This window comes from Medicago truncatula, chromosome 7 (assembly GCF_003473485.1).
Source record: "Medicago truncatula cultivar Jemalong A17 chromosome 7, MtrunA17r5.0-ANR, whole genome shotgun sequence".
Taxonomy (NCBI): Eukaryota; Viridiplantae; Streptophyta; class Magnoliopsida; order Fabales; family Fabaceae; genus Medicago; species Medicago truncatula.
The window spans coordinates 20,379,696-20,397,831 of record NC_053048.1 but is presented as its reverse complement, the minus strand read 5'-3'; the positions used below and the strand labels follow the sequence as shown (position 1 = coordinate 20,397,831).

General features: G+C 32.1%; 2 protein-coding genes across 2 annotated transcripts; one reads left to right on the top strand and one right to left on the bottom strand.

The window, feature by feature from the left end:
• The first annotated feature begins 3,089 nt into the window (after window positions 1–3,089).
• LOC120577098 (vesicle-associated protein 1-2) lies at window positions 3,090–11,850 on the top strand. The gene is made up of 8 exons (XM_039828041.1): window positions 3,090–3,254; window positions 3,353–3,423; window positions 5,043–5,124; window positions 5,210–5,325; window positions 5,434–5,595; window positions 5,692–5,742; window positions 7,344–7,421; window positions 11,477–11,850. The coding sequence occupies exons 1-8, from the start codon at window positions 3,203–3,205 to the stop codon at window positions 11,585–11,587; spliced, it is 723 nt and encodes a 240-aa protein (XP_039683975.1). The 5' UTR covers window positions 3,090–3,202; the 3' UTR covers window positions 11,588–11,850.
• Window positions 11,851–12,629: 779 nt separating this feature from the next.
• LOC120577097 (polygalacturonase) lies at window positions 12,630–16,739 on the bottom strand. Its single transcript, XM_039828040.1, has 4 exons — window positions 16,209–16,739; window positions 15,328–15,617; window positions 14,659–14,887; window positions 12,630–12,988 (listed from the first exon to the last, which is right to left on the bottom strand). Exons 1-4 carry the CDS (start codon window positions 16,671–16,673, stop codon window positions 12,764–12,766), a joined length of 1,209 nt encoding a protein of 402 aa, XP_039683974.1. The 5' UTR covers window positions 16,674–16,739; the 3' UTR covers window positions 12,630–12,763.
• Between the last annotated feature and the right edge of the window lie 1,397 nt (window positions 16,740–18,136).

The following is an 18,136-nucleotide window of genomic DNA, read 5'->3' as shown; positions in this document are numbered from 1 at the left end:
TTGTTTGCGATCGTTGTAGAAGTTCCGATGTGATTCAAGTCTTGAATCACCGAAGAAAATACTAGTTTAGAACAATCTTGAAGAATCAAGATCGCTGATCGAACTAGCACTGCAGTCAAAGATTTGTTGCCGATGTTTTCAAGTCGGGTTCTAGCCTTGATTTCATGTTTGGAATTGTATCTGCAAAGATTGTTGCGCTGATGGAACGTATAACCAAAAACAATTACATTGGCGGAACACCTAACTAAAACTGTTATGGTTGAAACGTTTTTAATGTTTTTTTGACGTAGACGATTTTTTAATAAATATAATGATAATAATCTTTAGAAATTCACACACGAAAATAATCATATTATAAAATTAAGGCTTAATTACACTTTTGGTTCTCGTGTTTTGACCTACTCACGAAATTGGTTCTGCCTCTTTTAAATCGAACAAAATTGTCCATAAACTATATTTTTGTTGCACTTGTGGTCCTAACTCCTATTTTATCCTCCAAAAACGCTGATGTGTCCAGCTTTTTGATGATGTGGCCAAAATAACTCTTATGTGGCAATTCCAACTTGGAAAATGACATTGACATGTCATCAATTATTTTTTTTAATTGAAAAATAATTAAAACATTTCTAAAATTAAAAAAATATGGAAAATTAAAAATTCATATGAAATAAATTTTGGGTTTTCAATAATAAAACTAAAAATCAAGAATATTCATCTCCTTCATTGTTCTTCATCTTCAACCTAGGATAAAACACATACCCAAAAAAACCATCACATACACATACAAATTACACTAAATCACTCCTTGCTATTTTTTTTTTAACAGCATATTGTAAAATGAAAAGCTTCCCACAAAGAAAATGGGATGAAGCTCAAATATACAAAAGGGGAATCAGAACCCCTAAAACAAAGGCACGCAAAAATCAAAGGGTTAGAAAACCAAACCCCTAAATTCATTACTTTCAATAAACCCAGCTTCCTCAGCAACACAACCGTGACAACCCTTTCTCTACCACAAATCAAAAATCCGTTTTCTATACTCACAAATTTGAGAAAAAAATTCAAATTTCTATCAACCCTTTCTCTATCCTTTCGTTCCTGTCGCTCGTTTTCCATATATGGGTTCGTTTTGGGTTTTTTATTTTTTAGTTTGATGAAGATAGAAGTTAGAAGCTACTGATGGGTGAAGATTTTGTTGTTGTTGATGTTGGTGTAGAACACACTGCAATTGTTGATAGAGTTGTGGTTGTTGTTGTTGAAATTGAGTCTTTGTGATTGTTGAAAAGGTTGTTGCTATTGTTGTTGATGAAGAAGAAATTGTTGGTTGTTGTTGTTGAAAAGAGAGGATTTACATAAGATTCTGAACATGTTGTTGGAATTGTTTTAAGAAAAAAGGGTCAGGTTTGGATTGGGTGAAGGTGCAGGAGTGAGAGTGGAGAGTGTACGTTGGTGTTGCATTTGTGTTGTTGAGAGACAAAATTCAAGCTTTGCTCCATCAAATTGCTTCCCTGATGAATAGATTTGAATGATAATGTTATGGTAAAATTTCTAGGCCCAAACTTGATGATGATGACAGTGAAGAGATTGAGAGAGTTGGTGATTTATGGGTTTGATTAAAGATTTTAAGAACCCTAATTATTTAGTTTATGTTTTAATATTTTTAATTTATGAAATATATTAATTATTTTCCAATTAAAAAAATCGATTTGAAATATTTTTTGTTTTAATTTCAGAAATGTTTTAATTATTTTTCAATTAAAAAAAATTAATTGATCACATGTCAATGTCATTTTTCATGTTGGAATTGCCAGATAAGAGTTATTTTAGCCACATCATCAAAAAGTTGGACACATCAGTATTTTTGGAGGATAAAATAGGGGTTAGGACCAAAAGTGAAACAAAAATATAGTTTAGGGACGATTTTGTTCGATTTAAAAGAGGCAGAACCAATTTCGTAAGTAGGTCAAAACACAAGGACAAAAAGGGTAATTAAACCTAAAATTAATTGTATATATGTAAAAAAAAAAAGAGTTATGCCAACAAATGCCTCAAAAAACATCTGTTGTTTGTTAAGTAAATTAAATGCAGTAGGTTGATATTAAAACAACAATTTTTTGACTTTTAAAATTTGAATTCACAACATTTCAACAATTCTTTTCTTTTTAAAAAAAAACAAAACTTTTCACCATTTCCTAAGCAATGTCTAAGACACTATATATTTTTCTTTTGGCTTAAATGCTCTTTTGATCCCTTAAGTATTTAATTGGTATCGCTTTGGTGCCTTAACTAAAAAAAAGATGACCAATGATATTTGTACATCTATTACATGACAATTTTAGTGACAACCTTGTTTTTCTCTCTTTTTATTGGTCAAAAACAATGGAGAGAGAAAAAGAAAGAAAGAGGATAAGAACATCATATGAGTATGAGAGAGAAAGTTGTTCAAAAGTTATTACAAAATGATTGTAATATCATTTCTCAAAAAAGATTGTTTGAATACTTTAAATGTTTTTTTAGTTTCGCTTTAGTCCCTTCTGTTAGATTTTAAAAAAAAAATTAACTCCTAAACACGTGTCATTGTCATTAGTTCTCAAATTTTTTTACAAAATAAAATATATTTAAAAAAAAAAAATTTTAATATTTTTTTTTATAAAAAAAAGTGAAAAATATTTTTTTTTATAAAAAAAAAATTCTCAGAGCCAATGGCAAGGTAACACGTGTCCACACTTAACGTTTTTTATTAAACCTAACGGAAACCTAACAGAAGTGACCAAAACGAGATTAAAAAAAAATTAAAGTACTCAAACAATCTTTTTTTTTTAGTTAAGGGACCAAAACAATACCAATTAAATACTTAAGGGATCAAATGAACATTTAAACCTTTTCTTTTTTTGGTGGTCGAGGTTTGAAGTCCGGGCCTTACATATATTATGCACTGTCCATATATACTGAGTTAAGCTTACGATAACATACACCATTTCTCGTAGTTATAAAAAAAATTAGATGTAAAAAACAAAATCTATTTCTACTAATTATTATTACAAAATAATAATAATAATAATATAATAAAAACAAGTGAATCCTCGCGCACAGCTCATATCGAAATTCTGATCCCTCTTCACTCAGAATCTCTCTCTCTCTCTCTGAGTTTCCCTCGGTGGTAACGGAGATCGCTTTTCCTCTCTCCGGCGATCCACCAACCATGAGTACCGGCGAGCTTCTCAACATTCAACCTGATGAACTACAGTTTCCTTGTAAGCCTTCGATTTCAAAACAATCTCTTTCATACTTTTTTATTTAACATGCAATTTTTCAATTTCATTATTCTCTTAACAATTTTTGTTTGAATTAGTTGAATTGAGGAAGCAGATCTCGTGTTCTCTACAGTTGTCTAACAAGACCGACAACTATGTTGCTTTCAAGGTTTTGTTTTTGTTTCTGTTTCAAATTTAATTTTAATTTAGGGTATGTTTGAATGAAGGGTTTTGGAACAGTGTTTTAATCATAGTTTTTGATATTGCCGGAACCGAAACATGCTTTAATCGAGGCTGCATTTGTTGCTGATTCTCGCCAATATCGAGGATGGTGATGTGATCACAATCATTACCCTGTCGCTAGTTAGAACTTGCTAATCCTCCGTCCCTTAATGTAGGCACCCATCATCTTTTTCACATTTCCTAAGAAAAGTTGTCAGGGTAATTAATGTGTCTGTTTTGTGTGTTAATATTACGAAATTGTCCTTTGTTTGTATATGTATTAAATTTGACTTTTCATATTTCAAGACAAGATGGTAGTATTAATTAGGGATAAGGAAAAAAATAATAAATGCATCTAGTAATTTGAAAAGGGGTTTACATTTATTATTCTTTTTTCATGTATACCCTTAATTAATCTATCAATGTGTTTTGGAATATGAAAAGTTAATATTACTTATAGTTATGCACAAAGGGCAAAATGGTAATAGTCACTTACACTTGTGACAAATTTATTACTCCAACAACTTTTCTTAATACCCGTAAATTTTGTAAAGTAGTCATATAAAAAGGGATGGAGGGTGTATATATTTGAGATTTGAGATTGTTATGTAATTGAAAGAAGTGTTGAAGGTACTTTTGCCCCTGCCACTTGGACAAATTCTTGTTTACCCCTGTAAATATTCAAACATTTAAAATTTTAAGATTATTCTCTTTTAGACCTTCGGCCTTCTGACTCTACAAAATGGCACCTTTAATCCTGAAATCAGATGCCACAAAGTCACCTTTAACGCTTGAAATAATAACCTATGATATATATCAACCACACTTGTTTTAGAAATATTTTTAATAACTGAATTTGAAAAAGAGAAGTAAGTCCTCTTATCCCCTAAAAAAATCCTCCAAACATACCCTTAGAGTGTGTTTGGATGGGGGAATCTTTTGAGGGAATGTAATGTTTTAAGGGAATTCAACTACTTTAAGGTGAATTCTATTGTTTGAATTCACCTTAAAGTAGTTGAATTCCCTCAAAACATTCCTCCATCCAAACACACTCTTAGGCTATGTTTGGGGAATTTGGTTTTTGAGGGAAAGTGAGGGGAAGACTTACTTTTTATACTTTTAATTAAGAAACTATAAAATATTTCTAAAGTCGATTAAAAAGGGTGATTGAAATATTATATGATTATCTATCACATTATTCCTCAGCATAATTTAATTTCTAATAAACATCGAGATATATACTTGGCCCTTAAAAACCTTCCCCCCCAAAGCTCTCCGAAAGCCAACTCCAAGTCTAAAGAGTTTTTGATGATTTTGGAGTGCTAAGTTTATATATATTTTGATATTTTAAAAAAATTGAAAGAATAAAATGATATATGATTATATAGCATTTCAATAACCCTTAATTAAATTTTAAAAGCAAGTTCTTAATCTAGAAAAGAAAAATAAGTCCTCCTCTTCCTCCAATATCCTCAATCCAAACATACCCTTAATGTTATATTTTGGGGAAGGGGTGTATTTTGTTTCTTTTGGTGATTGGTATTTGATTTTGATGGTGTGGTGCAGGTTAAGACCACAAATCCGAAGAAGTACTGTGTTAGACCTAACAGCGGGGTTGTGTTGCCGAGGTCTACATGTGATGTAACAGGTTTCTTTCTCTTCACATCTTTCTAGCTTCGTTTCCTTCACCCTTCTTTGCTTATTAACTCTGTCAATGTCTTTTCATTCACTAGTAACAATGCAAGCGCAAAAGGAGGCACCTTCTGACATGCAATGCAAGGATAAGTTTCTCCTTCAAAGCGTGATTGCAAGTCCTGGAACTACCACAAAAGATATTAATCCTGAAATGGTATTTATTTTATTCAATAAATAAAGATAATGTTTGTTGATGGAATTAACGATTTTGCCTGCGGCAGTTATCAGTTGTCACTTACCTATGCTCTTTCTTTGCATGCAGTTTAGCAAAGAGGCAGGCCACAATGTTGAAGAGTGCAAGTTGAGGGTTGTTTATGTTGCTCCTCCCGGACCTCCGTCTCCAGTTCGAGAAGGATCTGATGAGGATTCTTCACCTGATTCTGTATCGGAAAATGGACATTCAAATGTTACTGAATTTACAGCTGTGAGTAATTAGTTAATTGGTGTTTGTTTTTGAAAGATGATTCTCTACATTGTTTTTTTTTTGGTTGTAGTTTCTTGACATAACCATGCATTACAGGCTTCAAGAACTTTCAACGAGCGGGATGAACATCAGGGTCCTACATTTGAGGTAATGTGTTTAAATTACATCTTTGCTTTTGTTATTTTTTTCCTGTTAGTAAAATTCAAAGTGACGCATGCTGATGAAGGTTTTAACTATGACTTCTGCATAACATGGGTTCTTTGTGCATACTTTGATATGGTATTGTTCAGATGTATTTTTCTGATCTCGTACATTTTCCCCCCTCATTTTGTATCAGTTGGTTAGGGTCAATATTAATACGAACTGTGTCTTATTTAATGAACGTTGCATAATTTAAAAAATCTGTTATGCCACTTACGTGTGCTCCAGTGCTTAAAAATAAAGCAACCATGGCATAGGTTACAAACACTACTGATGGAGGTGATCTTATATGTTATAGAAAACCAAGCACAACCTTTAAAGGAAAGACTTGAAAATCAGGTTCATGGTTTATTGGGAAATGGCATGGTCTGCAACTTTTAGTGTGTGTCACGAGTCATAATATAACAGTTTTTCACACATCTTCTATAATATGAACATGGTGATACCAAATTTCATATCCAACCTGGAGAAGAAGCTTGCTCTTTGGAAATAATCAATAAGCTTATCCACAACAGGTGTTGGATATTGTTAAGCCCCAGCAACCTTCTTCAATGCCCTTTAGAGCACCAATGGAGGCGTGAAAATTTTCCCCAAATTCTAAAAGCGAATAGTTTGGGAGATTAGCTTCCAACCTGTTGTATTTATAGTATCAAATCTGTTTATAGACAATCCCTTGATCTTGATTGTATGGAATTAAATATGTCCTATATCAATCCTAATTGCATCAGAGTTAGATACATGAAGACAGTAATGTTTACATAGAAGAAATAAAGAAGAGAACATGTCAACAAATATAAATCCAATAATCTATCAAATATCAATCAAAACCATATATGCCTATAAAAACAATAATTGCTTTAGGCAAATAATACATGACATTTCAAAATGTGGCTGAGATTGACTGCATTTTTGAGAATAGCTTTCTATATAGTTCCCAGGGTTGTGATTTATACATTCTTGAATATGTATCCTATATATCCTTATACATTCTTTCTAGCCTTGATAAAAAATTCTTTTTGCAAAACTATATAAGTAATACTTCTTGCTGGAATTTTTTCGCTTGATTTGCGAAAGGCTACATCAAGAATGCTGCAAACAAGAATGTTGTCATGGCATTGATTATGCCCTTCTTTCAAGTTTCTATTAGTTACGGTTAAGATCAAGTTCTCACTTCATGAAAGAGATATCTCAGATCATTCTTTTGTGAAGTTAAAAACTTGTTTGAAATGTTTTAGGAAGAAGTTAAACACTCCTTTTAAATGTTTTAGGAACACATATTTTGTAAGTTTTTTAACTTTAGTATTCTGATTTATAGTACGGGGTTGTATTAATGAACATGTCATTTATTATTCATGTACTGCAGATAATTTCTGAATTTGATAGTTTTGTTTCATTATCTTTTACATTGATAATTGTATTGCTGTAAGAAATTTCCTTGCAGACTCCATTGCTTGCAGTTGATGTCTCTACCTATGGAATTATCTTATCTTATTTACTCTGTATAATCAGAAAAAAACTGTTCTTATTTTGATTTCTTAATATTTCAGACATCAGCTCAAGTTTCAAAGGTGACCGAGGAGAGGAATTCTGCTATCGACCAACAGAGAAGACTCCAGCAAGAAGTGGTATGTTATGGATATAAATATATATCTTTTAAACATGCTGGTTATCGTAAAATCTTCATTGGTAGATGGTTAGTTAGGGCATTTCTGCTTGGTATTTTATTATGTGTTAAATATGGCATTTCTGCTTAATGTTTTAAACAATTGTACTCTGTAGTTAAAGGTAGAATCACCTCATGGTGAAATTTAGGTTAGACAGTACGAATCTTCAGCATTTCTAGTTGGAGCTAAAAATAAGGGTGATCTATAAAGGACAACCATGTAATTCTGAAAGGCCTACTATTTAAACTTTCATAATTCTTGGTTTAAACTGCCCATTCAAGAAATAAACAATCAGCCCCCCCATTTAAAACAGTGTAGATTCCCTAAGCTCCTGCCATCTCGTAGCTACTGATATTAGTGACAGAACTTCTACCTGGGGCTAGGTCCCATTATCTGGCGCGAATAACTCCATTAATGTAAAACAAGAATTACTTATGCATTTCAACCGTCATATTTAGCTACTTCTGTTCCTCCAGACTGTGAAATATATTTTCCAAACATCATATACTTTTAGGATGGCCCCGAAATGGCACCTTATCCCTGACTCTCTCTTGACGCTTGTTGCTATTTGGGAATACATTGACAACACCCTTCATCCTTATTTCTATATTTCACTTGACTTCATGATGGGGCAACTATTGTGATAGTCGCTCTCAAGTTCTACAATTCTGGGACTTGGACCATCCCTGCCCCCCATCTTTTCCCTCAAAGATATTATGGAAACATTGTTAACCCCTCTGGCCATTGGTTTCAGCTAAAGGGCTGGGGTCACCAACTTCTGAAGTTTTTTGGGTATCAAATAGTCGTTTCCCTTGTTCCACCATGTACAAATCGTTGTTCACCCTTGCTTGTAATCCCTCACTCTTGAGATGCAGATGAACGAGAGACTAATTGGGATCGAAGTAAGGAAGACAACACCTCTTGTCCTGTTCATGCATTAGTTGTATAACCATATGTTCCTATTACTCAAGTGGATACATGAGTCATACCACCACTTGGTCCAAGTTTTGCTAATCCAGAATATGATAACTTGGTATGATAATTTTCACCTAGGAGGATGTTGGATGATTTGAAGTATGTCATGCATACATTCCACCCCCTCTTCTACTCCCAATGCTATTTTCATCCTTGTGTTCCAATCCAGTGGTTTCCTATGAGGAGGAAAAATCCAATGGCATATACTGATACATAAGTAAACGTTGATTGCCATATCCACAATAACCAATCGAATAGACAAGATGTTTGTGATTTAAGAGGCTAAGCGTGAGAACCTCACAAAAAATTTGCAGTCTTGACAACCTTTCTTGTTAAGCTATTTCACAACAACTACTTTGATCCTAGTGCTCTTAAGGTGACCTTTATACACAGGTCCAATACTCCGACATGCTGATTTATCATGAATGGTTGCTGATGATTGAGAGGTGATTGTCGAATTTGATAACAAATTAACGGTAATTAAACATAATTGATATGACAACTAGTAAATCATAACATTTGCTTTCTAATTGATTTTAAAATTAGTTGTTATGACAACTAGTAAATCATAACATTTGCTTTCTAATTGATTTTAAAATTAGTTGTAATTGATTATACTTCTATTATAAGTAGAAACAAGGTGTGCTCCGATACCATGTACAAATTGTAGATTGTTTAAATGGTTGTGTCTAGACAAAGCACACCTTGTTTGATTTATTATAATAGAAAATTAGAATAAGTTACAATTAATGCTACAAAGATTTTCTCTAGTAGTGTCAGTACTGGTTTTACTGCTTTGGTTGCACACACTGGTAATTCATCCGTTTTCCTCTCTCAATTATCCCCCCTTGGTTCTTGGGTTGTTGACTCTGGTGTAAAGATTGCAGTTAGTGTGAATGGTTGTGTGTCTAGACAGAGCACACTTGTCTTGGTTCTTTAGTCGTTGATTCTGGTGTAAATTTTGTAGTTAGTGTGAATGGTTGTGTCTAGGCAGAGCACATTTGTTCGTGTTTATAATAATAGAAATAAAATTCAATTACAATTAATACTAGAATCAATTACAATTAATGCTAATTAAACATAATTGATATGAAAATTGAAAACTAACACACCATAACATTTGATTTCTAATTGATTTTACCATTTGATCTTCTGAGACTTATACTGTAACAAGCTTAAAACATAGTAAAGATTTAGCTTGAGGGGGAGGGGGAGTGGTAAAATCAATTAGAAATCAGATGCTATGATTTGCTTAGTTGTAATATCAATTATGTTTAATTAGTATTAATTGTAATTGATTCTAGCATTAATTGTCATTGACTTTATTTTTATTATAAATTATCAATTTAAACAAGATCTGCTATGTCTAGACACAGCCATTCGCACAATCTACAATCTTTACAGTTTTGTATTTTTCAAAGAACTGTCTCATGTTCTCTCCAGAAGAGTTACCTCAGGAAGATTGAAATTGCAGGGTGCCTTAGGTCCTAAGACGAATTATGACTTAGAAGCCAATATGCGTTTACATTACAAGAACTTGAAGCCACTACCATTAATTTTGGGTTAAAATGTTTATGAGGTGAAGGGTTTTGGGCCTGTATACAAAGGTGGCCTTAAGAGCACTAAGATTTAGGTAGTTGCTGTGAAATAGCTTAACCAGAAAGGCTGTTAAACAAATTGAGAATTTTTATGGAGGTTCTCATGCTCAGCCTCTTAAATCACAAACATATTGTCAACTTGATTGGTTATTGTGATGGTGGCGATCACTTGTTTACACGTATATGCAATTTCGATCTTTGGACGATGATCTTCCTCCTCTCAGAAAGCCACTGAATTAAAACACAAGAATGAAAATAACATTGGGAGTTGCAAGAGTTAGGATCCTCTCCATTTAGTGTCCTCTCCATTTCTTTCATTTAAAGAGATAAAGACACAATGAAGTTTGTAAAAATATATATATAATTAATAGTTGTGGGACTCACTTAGTGGTAGGGCCCTCTAGGTGAAAATTATCATACCAAGTTATCAGATTTTGGTTAGCAAAACTTGGATCAATTGGTGATATGACTCATGTATCCACCAAATTATTGGGGACATGATGGTTAGTAAAACTATCTATCTGATGCACAAAATGGAGGTGTTGTCTTCCACACTTAGATTTCAGTCCGAGTCTCATTCTTCCGCCTCAAGTTTGATGGAATACAAGCAAGGGTGAACAACAATGTGTACATGTCAAAACAAGGGCAAAAGGACTCTATGGTACCCAGAAAGCTTAAGTGTTCGGTGATCCCACCCGTTTTGCTGAAACCACTAGCCAGCGGCATTGTCAAAGTTTCTATGATTACTTAGGGTATAGACGAGAGAAGATGCATTTATGTGGCTGCTCTTACATACCTGACTAATAAACCCCAAGTGAGAAGATGTATATATTTGCTTGTGCACCCTCGTCTTATGAGCTAGCTTTTAAGTTGATATCTAAGCCCATTTAACATGGTATCAGAGCCGGGTTAAGCATAACAATGTAGAAATTGGACTGAGAATCCACATTAGGCGTGAGGGTGGGTATTGGAGTGGAGTCCCACATTGCTATTGTCATGGGGCTGTTGGATGTTTATGTGGTTGGACACCCTCTTGTGAGCTAGCTTTTGGGATAAGATTCATGTTGTTTTAACTTATTTCATATTCTCATGAGTCAACTGACTATGTTTCATTTTTAATTGTAACCATTACTTGCCTTTTTTTCTTTGATTTCATCAAGGGCTCCTTTTGTTTAAGATTAAAAAATTAAAAAACTTACTGTAATACAATTTTTATGAGAGCTTTCTGTCAAGCTATGGTTTTAAATTATAGGAAAAGCTGTAAATCAACATATATTAGGTTTCTGATTTTTTGAAGTATTATGAATTTTTAAAACATATTGGAAGAATAAAAGAAGCAACTGACAAGTGTTGAGTAATTATGATCATACTTTAAAATATTTATTAAATTTATGTTTCTCATGAAATATGATGGATTGGTGTTGATGAATCTTTTGCACACAGGAGCTCTTGAGGCGCCAAGTCAGTAGAAGCCGTGGTGGAATATCACTTACATATGTTGTTCTTGTTGCTGTGATTGGCTTCATTTTGGGATACCTCTTGAAGAGGACATAACCTATGATCTCCAAAAACTGCACTAAAATAATGCGAGTGAGCAGCAGAAACTGCTTATTTGTATTATTGGCAGGTTATGCTTCTTAATAGTTTGTTTTTTTAAGAAATTTCAAGACACTAGACAAGTTGATTAAATTTTTATTTCGTGCACCTTGTAATTTGAGTTACCAAATTCAGGAAATATATTTAGTAGCTTATGCCGGATTTGGACTGTTCAAAATATTTGAAGTCAAGCAATCTGAAAAGTTCAATCTTTGATCAGATGACTCAACATGCAGATCTTAAATTCTTTTTAAAATCTGATTTCCAAGTTTAAAATTGGAGCTATCCATTCTTTTACGAATGGTCTCGTGATACTGAATTCTTGACTGTATGCAGTTCAAGTCTATTTCTGTTTTAGGGCCTTCTATCCCCATTTTCTTCCATGTTTTCGTTTGTGCATTTGGTGCTTTTTTAGATAGTTTGGTAAGAGTTTCACATTTACTGATAAATGACCCAAAGTGTTCATAGGATGGAGCATCTCTCACTTTACATGCTGACTTTGTAGGGTCAAGTTAGGCATAACCCATATTTGAAGATGATATTAGACTATTGAATATCCGTTGATCCATTAATAAAATATTAGATTCAAATTTCACATGTATGTTATAACATATCCCATTTTATAGTCCGATTTTATGCGAAACTACTTTGATAATATCGCTTCTTAGAAGTAGAAGTGCACTGTCATCCTTGTTCCTGTAAGTGAGTGACTTGATTTCTTGTCCCTGGTAATTGGCACTAATCAGATCAGTGTCTCGCTCGTTAGGATGAGGATGACCATAAACATCTACAGTCTAGCTGATCGTAGGAGTGAGTGTTTTTCGGGTGCTAACCCATATATTAAAGTTCTGTTTATTCCGTTCCACATTTCCAAGGGAAACAACATGAGGATACCGCAAAAGAGAACATATTTGGTGAATACACATCTTACATTGTACATTATGGAGTTGCTCCTTTAAAATATTCATGAACTTTCTATAAATTGTAGAGTTTGTTACTGAGTTGCATTTGGCATTCCTACTCAAATTCTGCTTCAATGTGAAGCAGATACACACCCATATCTAATGTATTTACATATAAATATACAGGTATATAATGAAAAACACTAATTATGCATAGTACATATTGCTTCTATTAATTTGACAGACAACTTTCTGGCACCAGAGTTCCACTGCTCGTCCCACCAATATTCTTACATGATGAAGTTGCAGCTTTCTTGTTGTAACTTAAATTTATATCCTCCAATTTGATCCCTTGGCATGGTGTACTTGGGCTGCAATCAAATGTTAATGCCTCTTTTGTTGCTGAACTTCCATGAATGTTCTTATAAGTAACTTGGCTAATCTTAATTCCTGAAGTCTGTTAAATAATATAAATTTACATTTTTGTCAATCGAAGATGTTCACTCTTCTAATGTGACAATTCACTAGAGTATAAAAGAAGGGGTCTTGCTAACAGGTGCCCTTAGCGCACTTGTTAATGATATATAAATGGAAATAATTTGTAAATTTTAAGTATAAAAAGTTACTTTTTAAAGTTTCAATGTATTATTTTTTAGACTTTTTAACAAATAATTTAGGGCACTTATTAGCATTTCCTAAAAGTAAAAGAAATAACATCAATTGTTTGTAAGAAAAATGTTGAAGAGTGTCTTTATGTATTCGTTAAGAAAATTAAATAGGCTAAAGTGCACTTTTCCCCCCTAACTTTCAAAAACTTGCAATTTTGACCCTCTAAGTACCAAAACCACAATTTAGCCCCATTGCAACTTTGGTCCTTTTGACCAATTTTGACCAAGTCAACGCTGATTTGGCATGCCACATGTGTATTTTTTAATTTTTTTTTTTTAAAAGCCACATAATCATTTATTAAATTAAAAAAAATAAAAATCAGAATTTTTAAAAAAAATCAAAAATTGAAGAATTTTTTTTTACTTTTCTTTTCTATTTTTTTTAATTTCTGATTTTTTAATTTTCTTTTTTTTAAAAGCCACATAATCATTTATTAAATTAGAAAAATGAAAAAAAATTGAAAAATAAAAAAAAAATCAGAATTTTTAAAAAAAATCAGAAATTGAAGAACTTTTTTAATTTTCTTTTCTATTTTTTTTTTAATTTATGATTTTTAATTTTTCAATTTCTTTTTCATTTATCTAATTATCAGAAATAAAAAAATAGAAAAGAAAATTAAAAAAATTCTGATTTAAAAAAATTCTTCAATTTCTGATTTTTTTTTAATTTTTCAATTTCTTTTTTAATTTTTTTAATTTAATAAATGATTATGTGGCTTTTAAAAAATCAGAAATTAAAAAAAAGTATAAAAGAAAATTAAAAAAAATTCTTCAATTTCTGATTTTTTTTATTTTTTTTTAATTTAATAAATGATTATGTGGCTTTTAAAAAATCAGAAATTTAAAAAAAGTAGAAAAGAAAATTAAAAAAAAATCTGATTTAAAAAAATTCTTCAATTTCTGATTTTTTTTTTTAATTTTTCAATTTCTTTTTTAATTTTTTAATTTAATAAATGATTATATGGCTTTTAAAAAAAAGAAAATTAAAAAATACACATGTGGCATGCCATATCAGCGTTGACTAGGTCAAAATTGGTCAAAAGGACCAAAGTTGCAATGGGGCTAAATCTTAGGGGGGCTAAATTGTGGTTTTGGTACTTAGGGGGCCAAAATTGCAAGTTTTTGAAAGTTAGAGGGGGAAAAGTGCACTTTAGCCAATATTTAATTAAGTTATTGTGTTGGAAAGTGGTGAATTCAATTTTTTTTGTACATTTAAAAGTTGTTTCAATTAAAAAACTACTATTTTTAACTTCTTTAACTTAATGCCTTAACTGTGGTTTCTTTAAGAATTGTTCTTAGGACACTTGTTGACGTAAATGATGCATTCTAGACATATTTAAGGACTAAAATAATCATTAGAAGCGAAATTCATATAAAAGTAACTTATGTCAAATTTAATTGAAGTAAAGATTATATTGAAGAGAATATAATCATGTTAATTTGGACTATTGATGATTACCTGTCCAGGACAACCTAGATTGTTGGGACAGTAATTCTGATCGATGATGATGGGATTCTCAACATTGTTCATCATGATGTTTTGAAACAAAACGTTCTTGACGAAGCCATTACTGGGCCTGGCCCATGATTTTATCCTAACCCCATTGTCCGATCCATAAAAAATTGCATTTGTTAGTGTCACATTTTCCACCCCCTTTTCCTCCACTTTTTGTCCCAAACTTCCAATGCTGTATCAAACAAATATTTTTACAAGTGTCAATTTTGCTATATTAGAACTAACTATTCCTTGAAAATATAAGTTTATGTTTTAAAATCCTTGCCAAAGATGAACTGGGACATATTCATATCATAGTTCAATTGATTTAATCGATTCAACCATAACCAGACCGGAAAACATGAATCACATCAATCTGCGAATTCACTTTTTTCTCGGTTTAATGGGTAGAACCGGTCAATTTGGTATGAATCTTAAAACGTTGATATAAAACTTCTCACAATATAAAAAAGTCTACACATATGTTTAATCATATCTTATCGTATTTTTGTTGCGTCAGGGTGAAATATAATTAAATATTTATATAAACTTTTTACAATGTTCTTAATTAATAATTGATTTAATTATATGTTTATTTCCACTCATATTGACATAAATTTAGGTGATACTAACCTTACACCATGACCAGGACCACATTTTATGTTGGACATTAAGAGATTATAAGTGGCATCACCAATGGATATGCAGTCATCCCCTGTTTGCATTATACATCCATTGATAGTAACCCTATTTGAGTATTGAACATGAATTCCATCAGTGTTTGGGCTCTTGTCTGGTGCAATAAGTTTGACATTTTTCACAACAACATCGTTGCAATTGTTAATCACTAGGTGACTTAATTGGCTGTTAATTGAAGTAATGCCACTAACCACAAGGTTATTCACCCAGTCAAATGACATTGTCTGAAAAAAAAAAATAGCCATTATTAAACATACACATAAAATATACATTGATTACAAACATTTATTAAAATGATACTTTAATTTTTGTTCATGCATTTCTTGGGTCTTATATGTAGGCATTTACCAATTTTAAATGTAGGCGTTTGCCGATTTTATTCTCATAAATATAATAAAAAGTATGGGAAATGTAGGCGTTTCTTTAAGAATTTTATTCTCAAATGGGTTGGTCCGGCTCGAGAGGTCCGACTATATAAATGGGTCAGTCCCGCCATGACCCATTTGTAATTGGGCCACATATTCTTGAGTCAAGACCCAAAGAGCCTTATTACATTTAATTTTAGGAAGATTGTTGTCTACACTCCAAACAATGCTAAGAAAGACCAATAAATAACAACTTTAACACCAAATTTCATCAGCAGTTAACCGCCACCGGTAAAAACCCATCGACAGTTAACTACGGATGATGTTATATTGGTATTTTCCTGGTGTTTCCTAGTATCCTTTGACGTGGGAACAACAATCTTCTAATTTTAGTGTGACAAATAGAGTGCATGATAATATAAGTTTAAAATAAATACAAAATTAACATACCCTAGCTCCAATAGGACAATTCTTCCCAGACCTCCTACAATTCCAAAATCCAGCACCTTTACCATCCAATTTCCCACCAGAAACAACAAGATTATCAACATGATTAAACAAAATCCAAGACCCTAAATTTCCAATTTCCCTGTAATCTTCAGGAGCCACAAGAGTTCCACCATTAAGGAATGTCACCTTTCTCTTACATGGCCCTCTGAAATTAATGTTTTTCAACAAGTACCTCCCTTTTGGCACATAAATTGTTGCAGGAATTAAACTAGCACATGCTGATTTCCAAGCATTTACAAATTGTATTGTTGAATCAGTTTTTCCATCTGGTTTTGCTCCAAATTTAATTACATTGTAAGTAGTAGTTGGAGCTGCATTTGATGAACCTAACAATGTAATGTATAAGATACATGAAATTACCAAGATGTATTTTGTACCTAAAATATAATCCATTGTAATAGCCATAAGTGTATATTCCCAAAACTATATAATATGAATGTATAGTAGTTTTTGTATTTTTTTGTTAATTGGCAGTTGATATAGTAGAACTAAATTAGATGGTAGTTGAAACCGTTAGAATGGTACAATTATATATAGTGTTAGATAAATGCTTAATTTAATGTTTCTTCAATATATTGAAAGTCAACTATACATATTGTTTATGAATTATTATGTGCAAAGTCAAAAGATGAATGTATCTCATGTAATTTGTAATCGTAAATAAATCATGTTCAGAAAAATAAGGTGATAGAAGATGAACATACATGTGATAAGCCGATTACTTTGATTAATTAAAAGGGTTTAATTAACTTAAGGAAAAATTCACCTTTTCTTAACTTGAAATTGTACCAAAACATATGTACAACATGAAGGGATAGAGTACATTGAATGAACCATAGAATTCGAACATACACACACACACACACACACACACACACATATATATATATATATATATATAAATTAGTTAATATTTTTTTTTGTTATTTTTGAAGAGGCTAAAATGAGATATATTACCACTGCAAAAGGTCCTCCCTAGCACAAGGTATGCCAGAGAAGAACACCAAAGTCACAACAAAAGTTTACAAATATTAACAAGAAACATCACAAAAGAAAAACAGTAACTATCAACCAATGGCCAAAATGGTGTAAGGACTGAGCCACCAACCATGGTAGTTAAAAGGAAGAGAATGAAATTTCGCCTTCAACCACGTGAAAGTAAACGACTTAATTTTATCAACCACCTGAAAATTGTGCATTCTTTGCCTTTGAATAGTCTGTTATTTTTTTCTTTTCAAATTTCCCACGCAGATGCAAACCAAATAACCGGAAGAATTGATCGGCTTCACCTTCAAAACAAGAATTGGTTAATATTGTTATGTAGTGTAATTAAAGCCATCTATAACGTAAGGAGTTTAGGGATTAAGTACTACATAATGCATTGGTTATGTACATGCTACTCTATAATATGTTGAATTTTAGTAAGTGATGTTCTAAGTTTTGAGAATGAAAATTATGAAAATTGCGTAAGTTGGAGCAAACATGACCGTACGTATAGGTGTGCGCAGTCAAGTTGCTTGGGCCACAAAATTTGAATGTTTGAAGTGAGTTTATTAAAGGCTCTTTTATGGGAGAGTCTTCGTTAATACTTTTGGGTCTTTAACTCTCTGTTTATGCTAAATTGATGCTGCAACTTTATCCAATGAAATTGCTCATGAGGTTGGTTTAACTTTTGGCTTGAATGTGATTCATGCTTGTTTATCAAACTTTCTCTAATCCAAAGCTTGTGATTTGGAAGTTTCAAATCAAATGGTCTAACCGTCTCCATTTAATTAGGAATTATCATTTTAAATCAACTATTATTTTTTTCACTCTACTGCATTTTCGTGCCTTATAAATTTTTCAAAAATACTATTGGTTCAGATTAT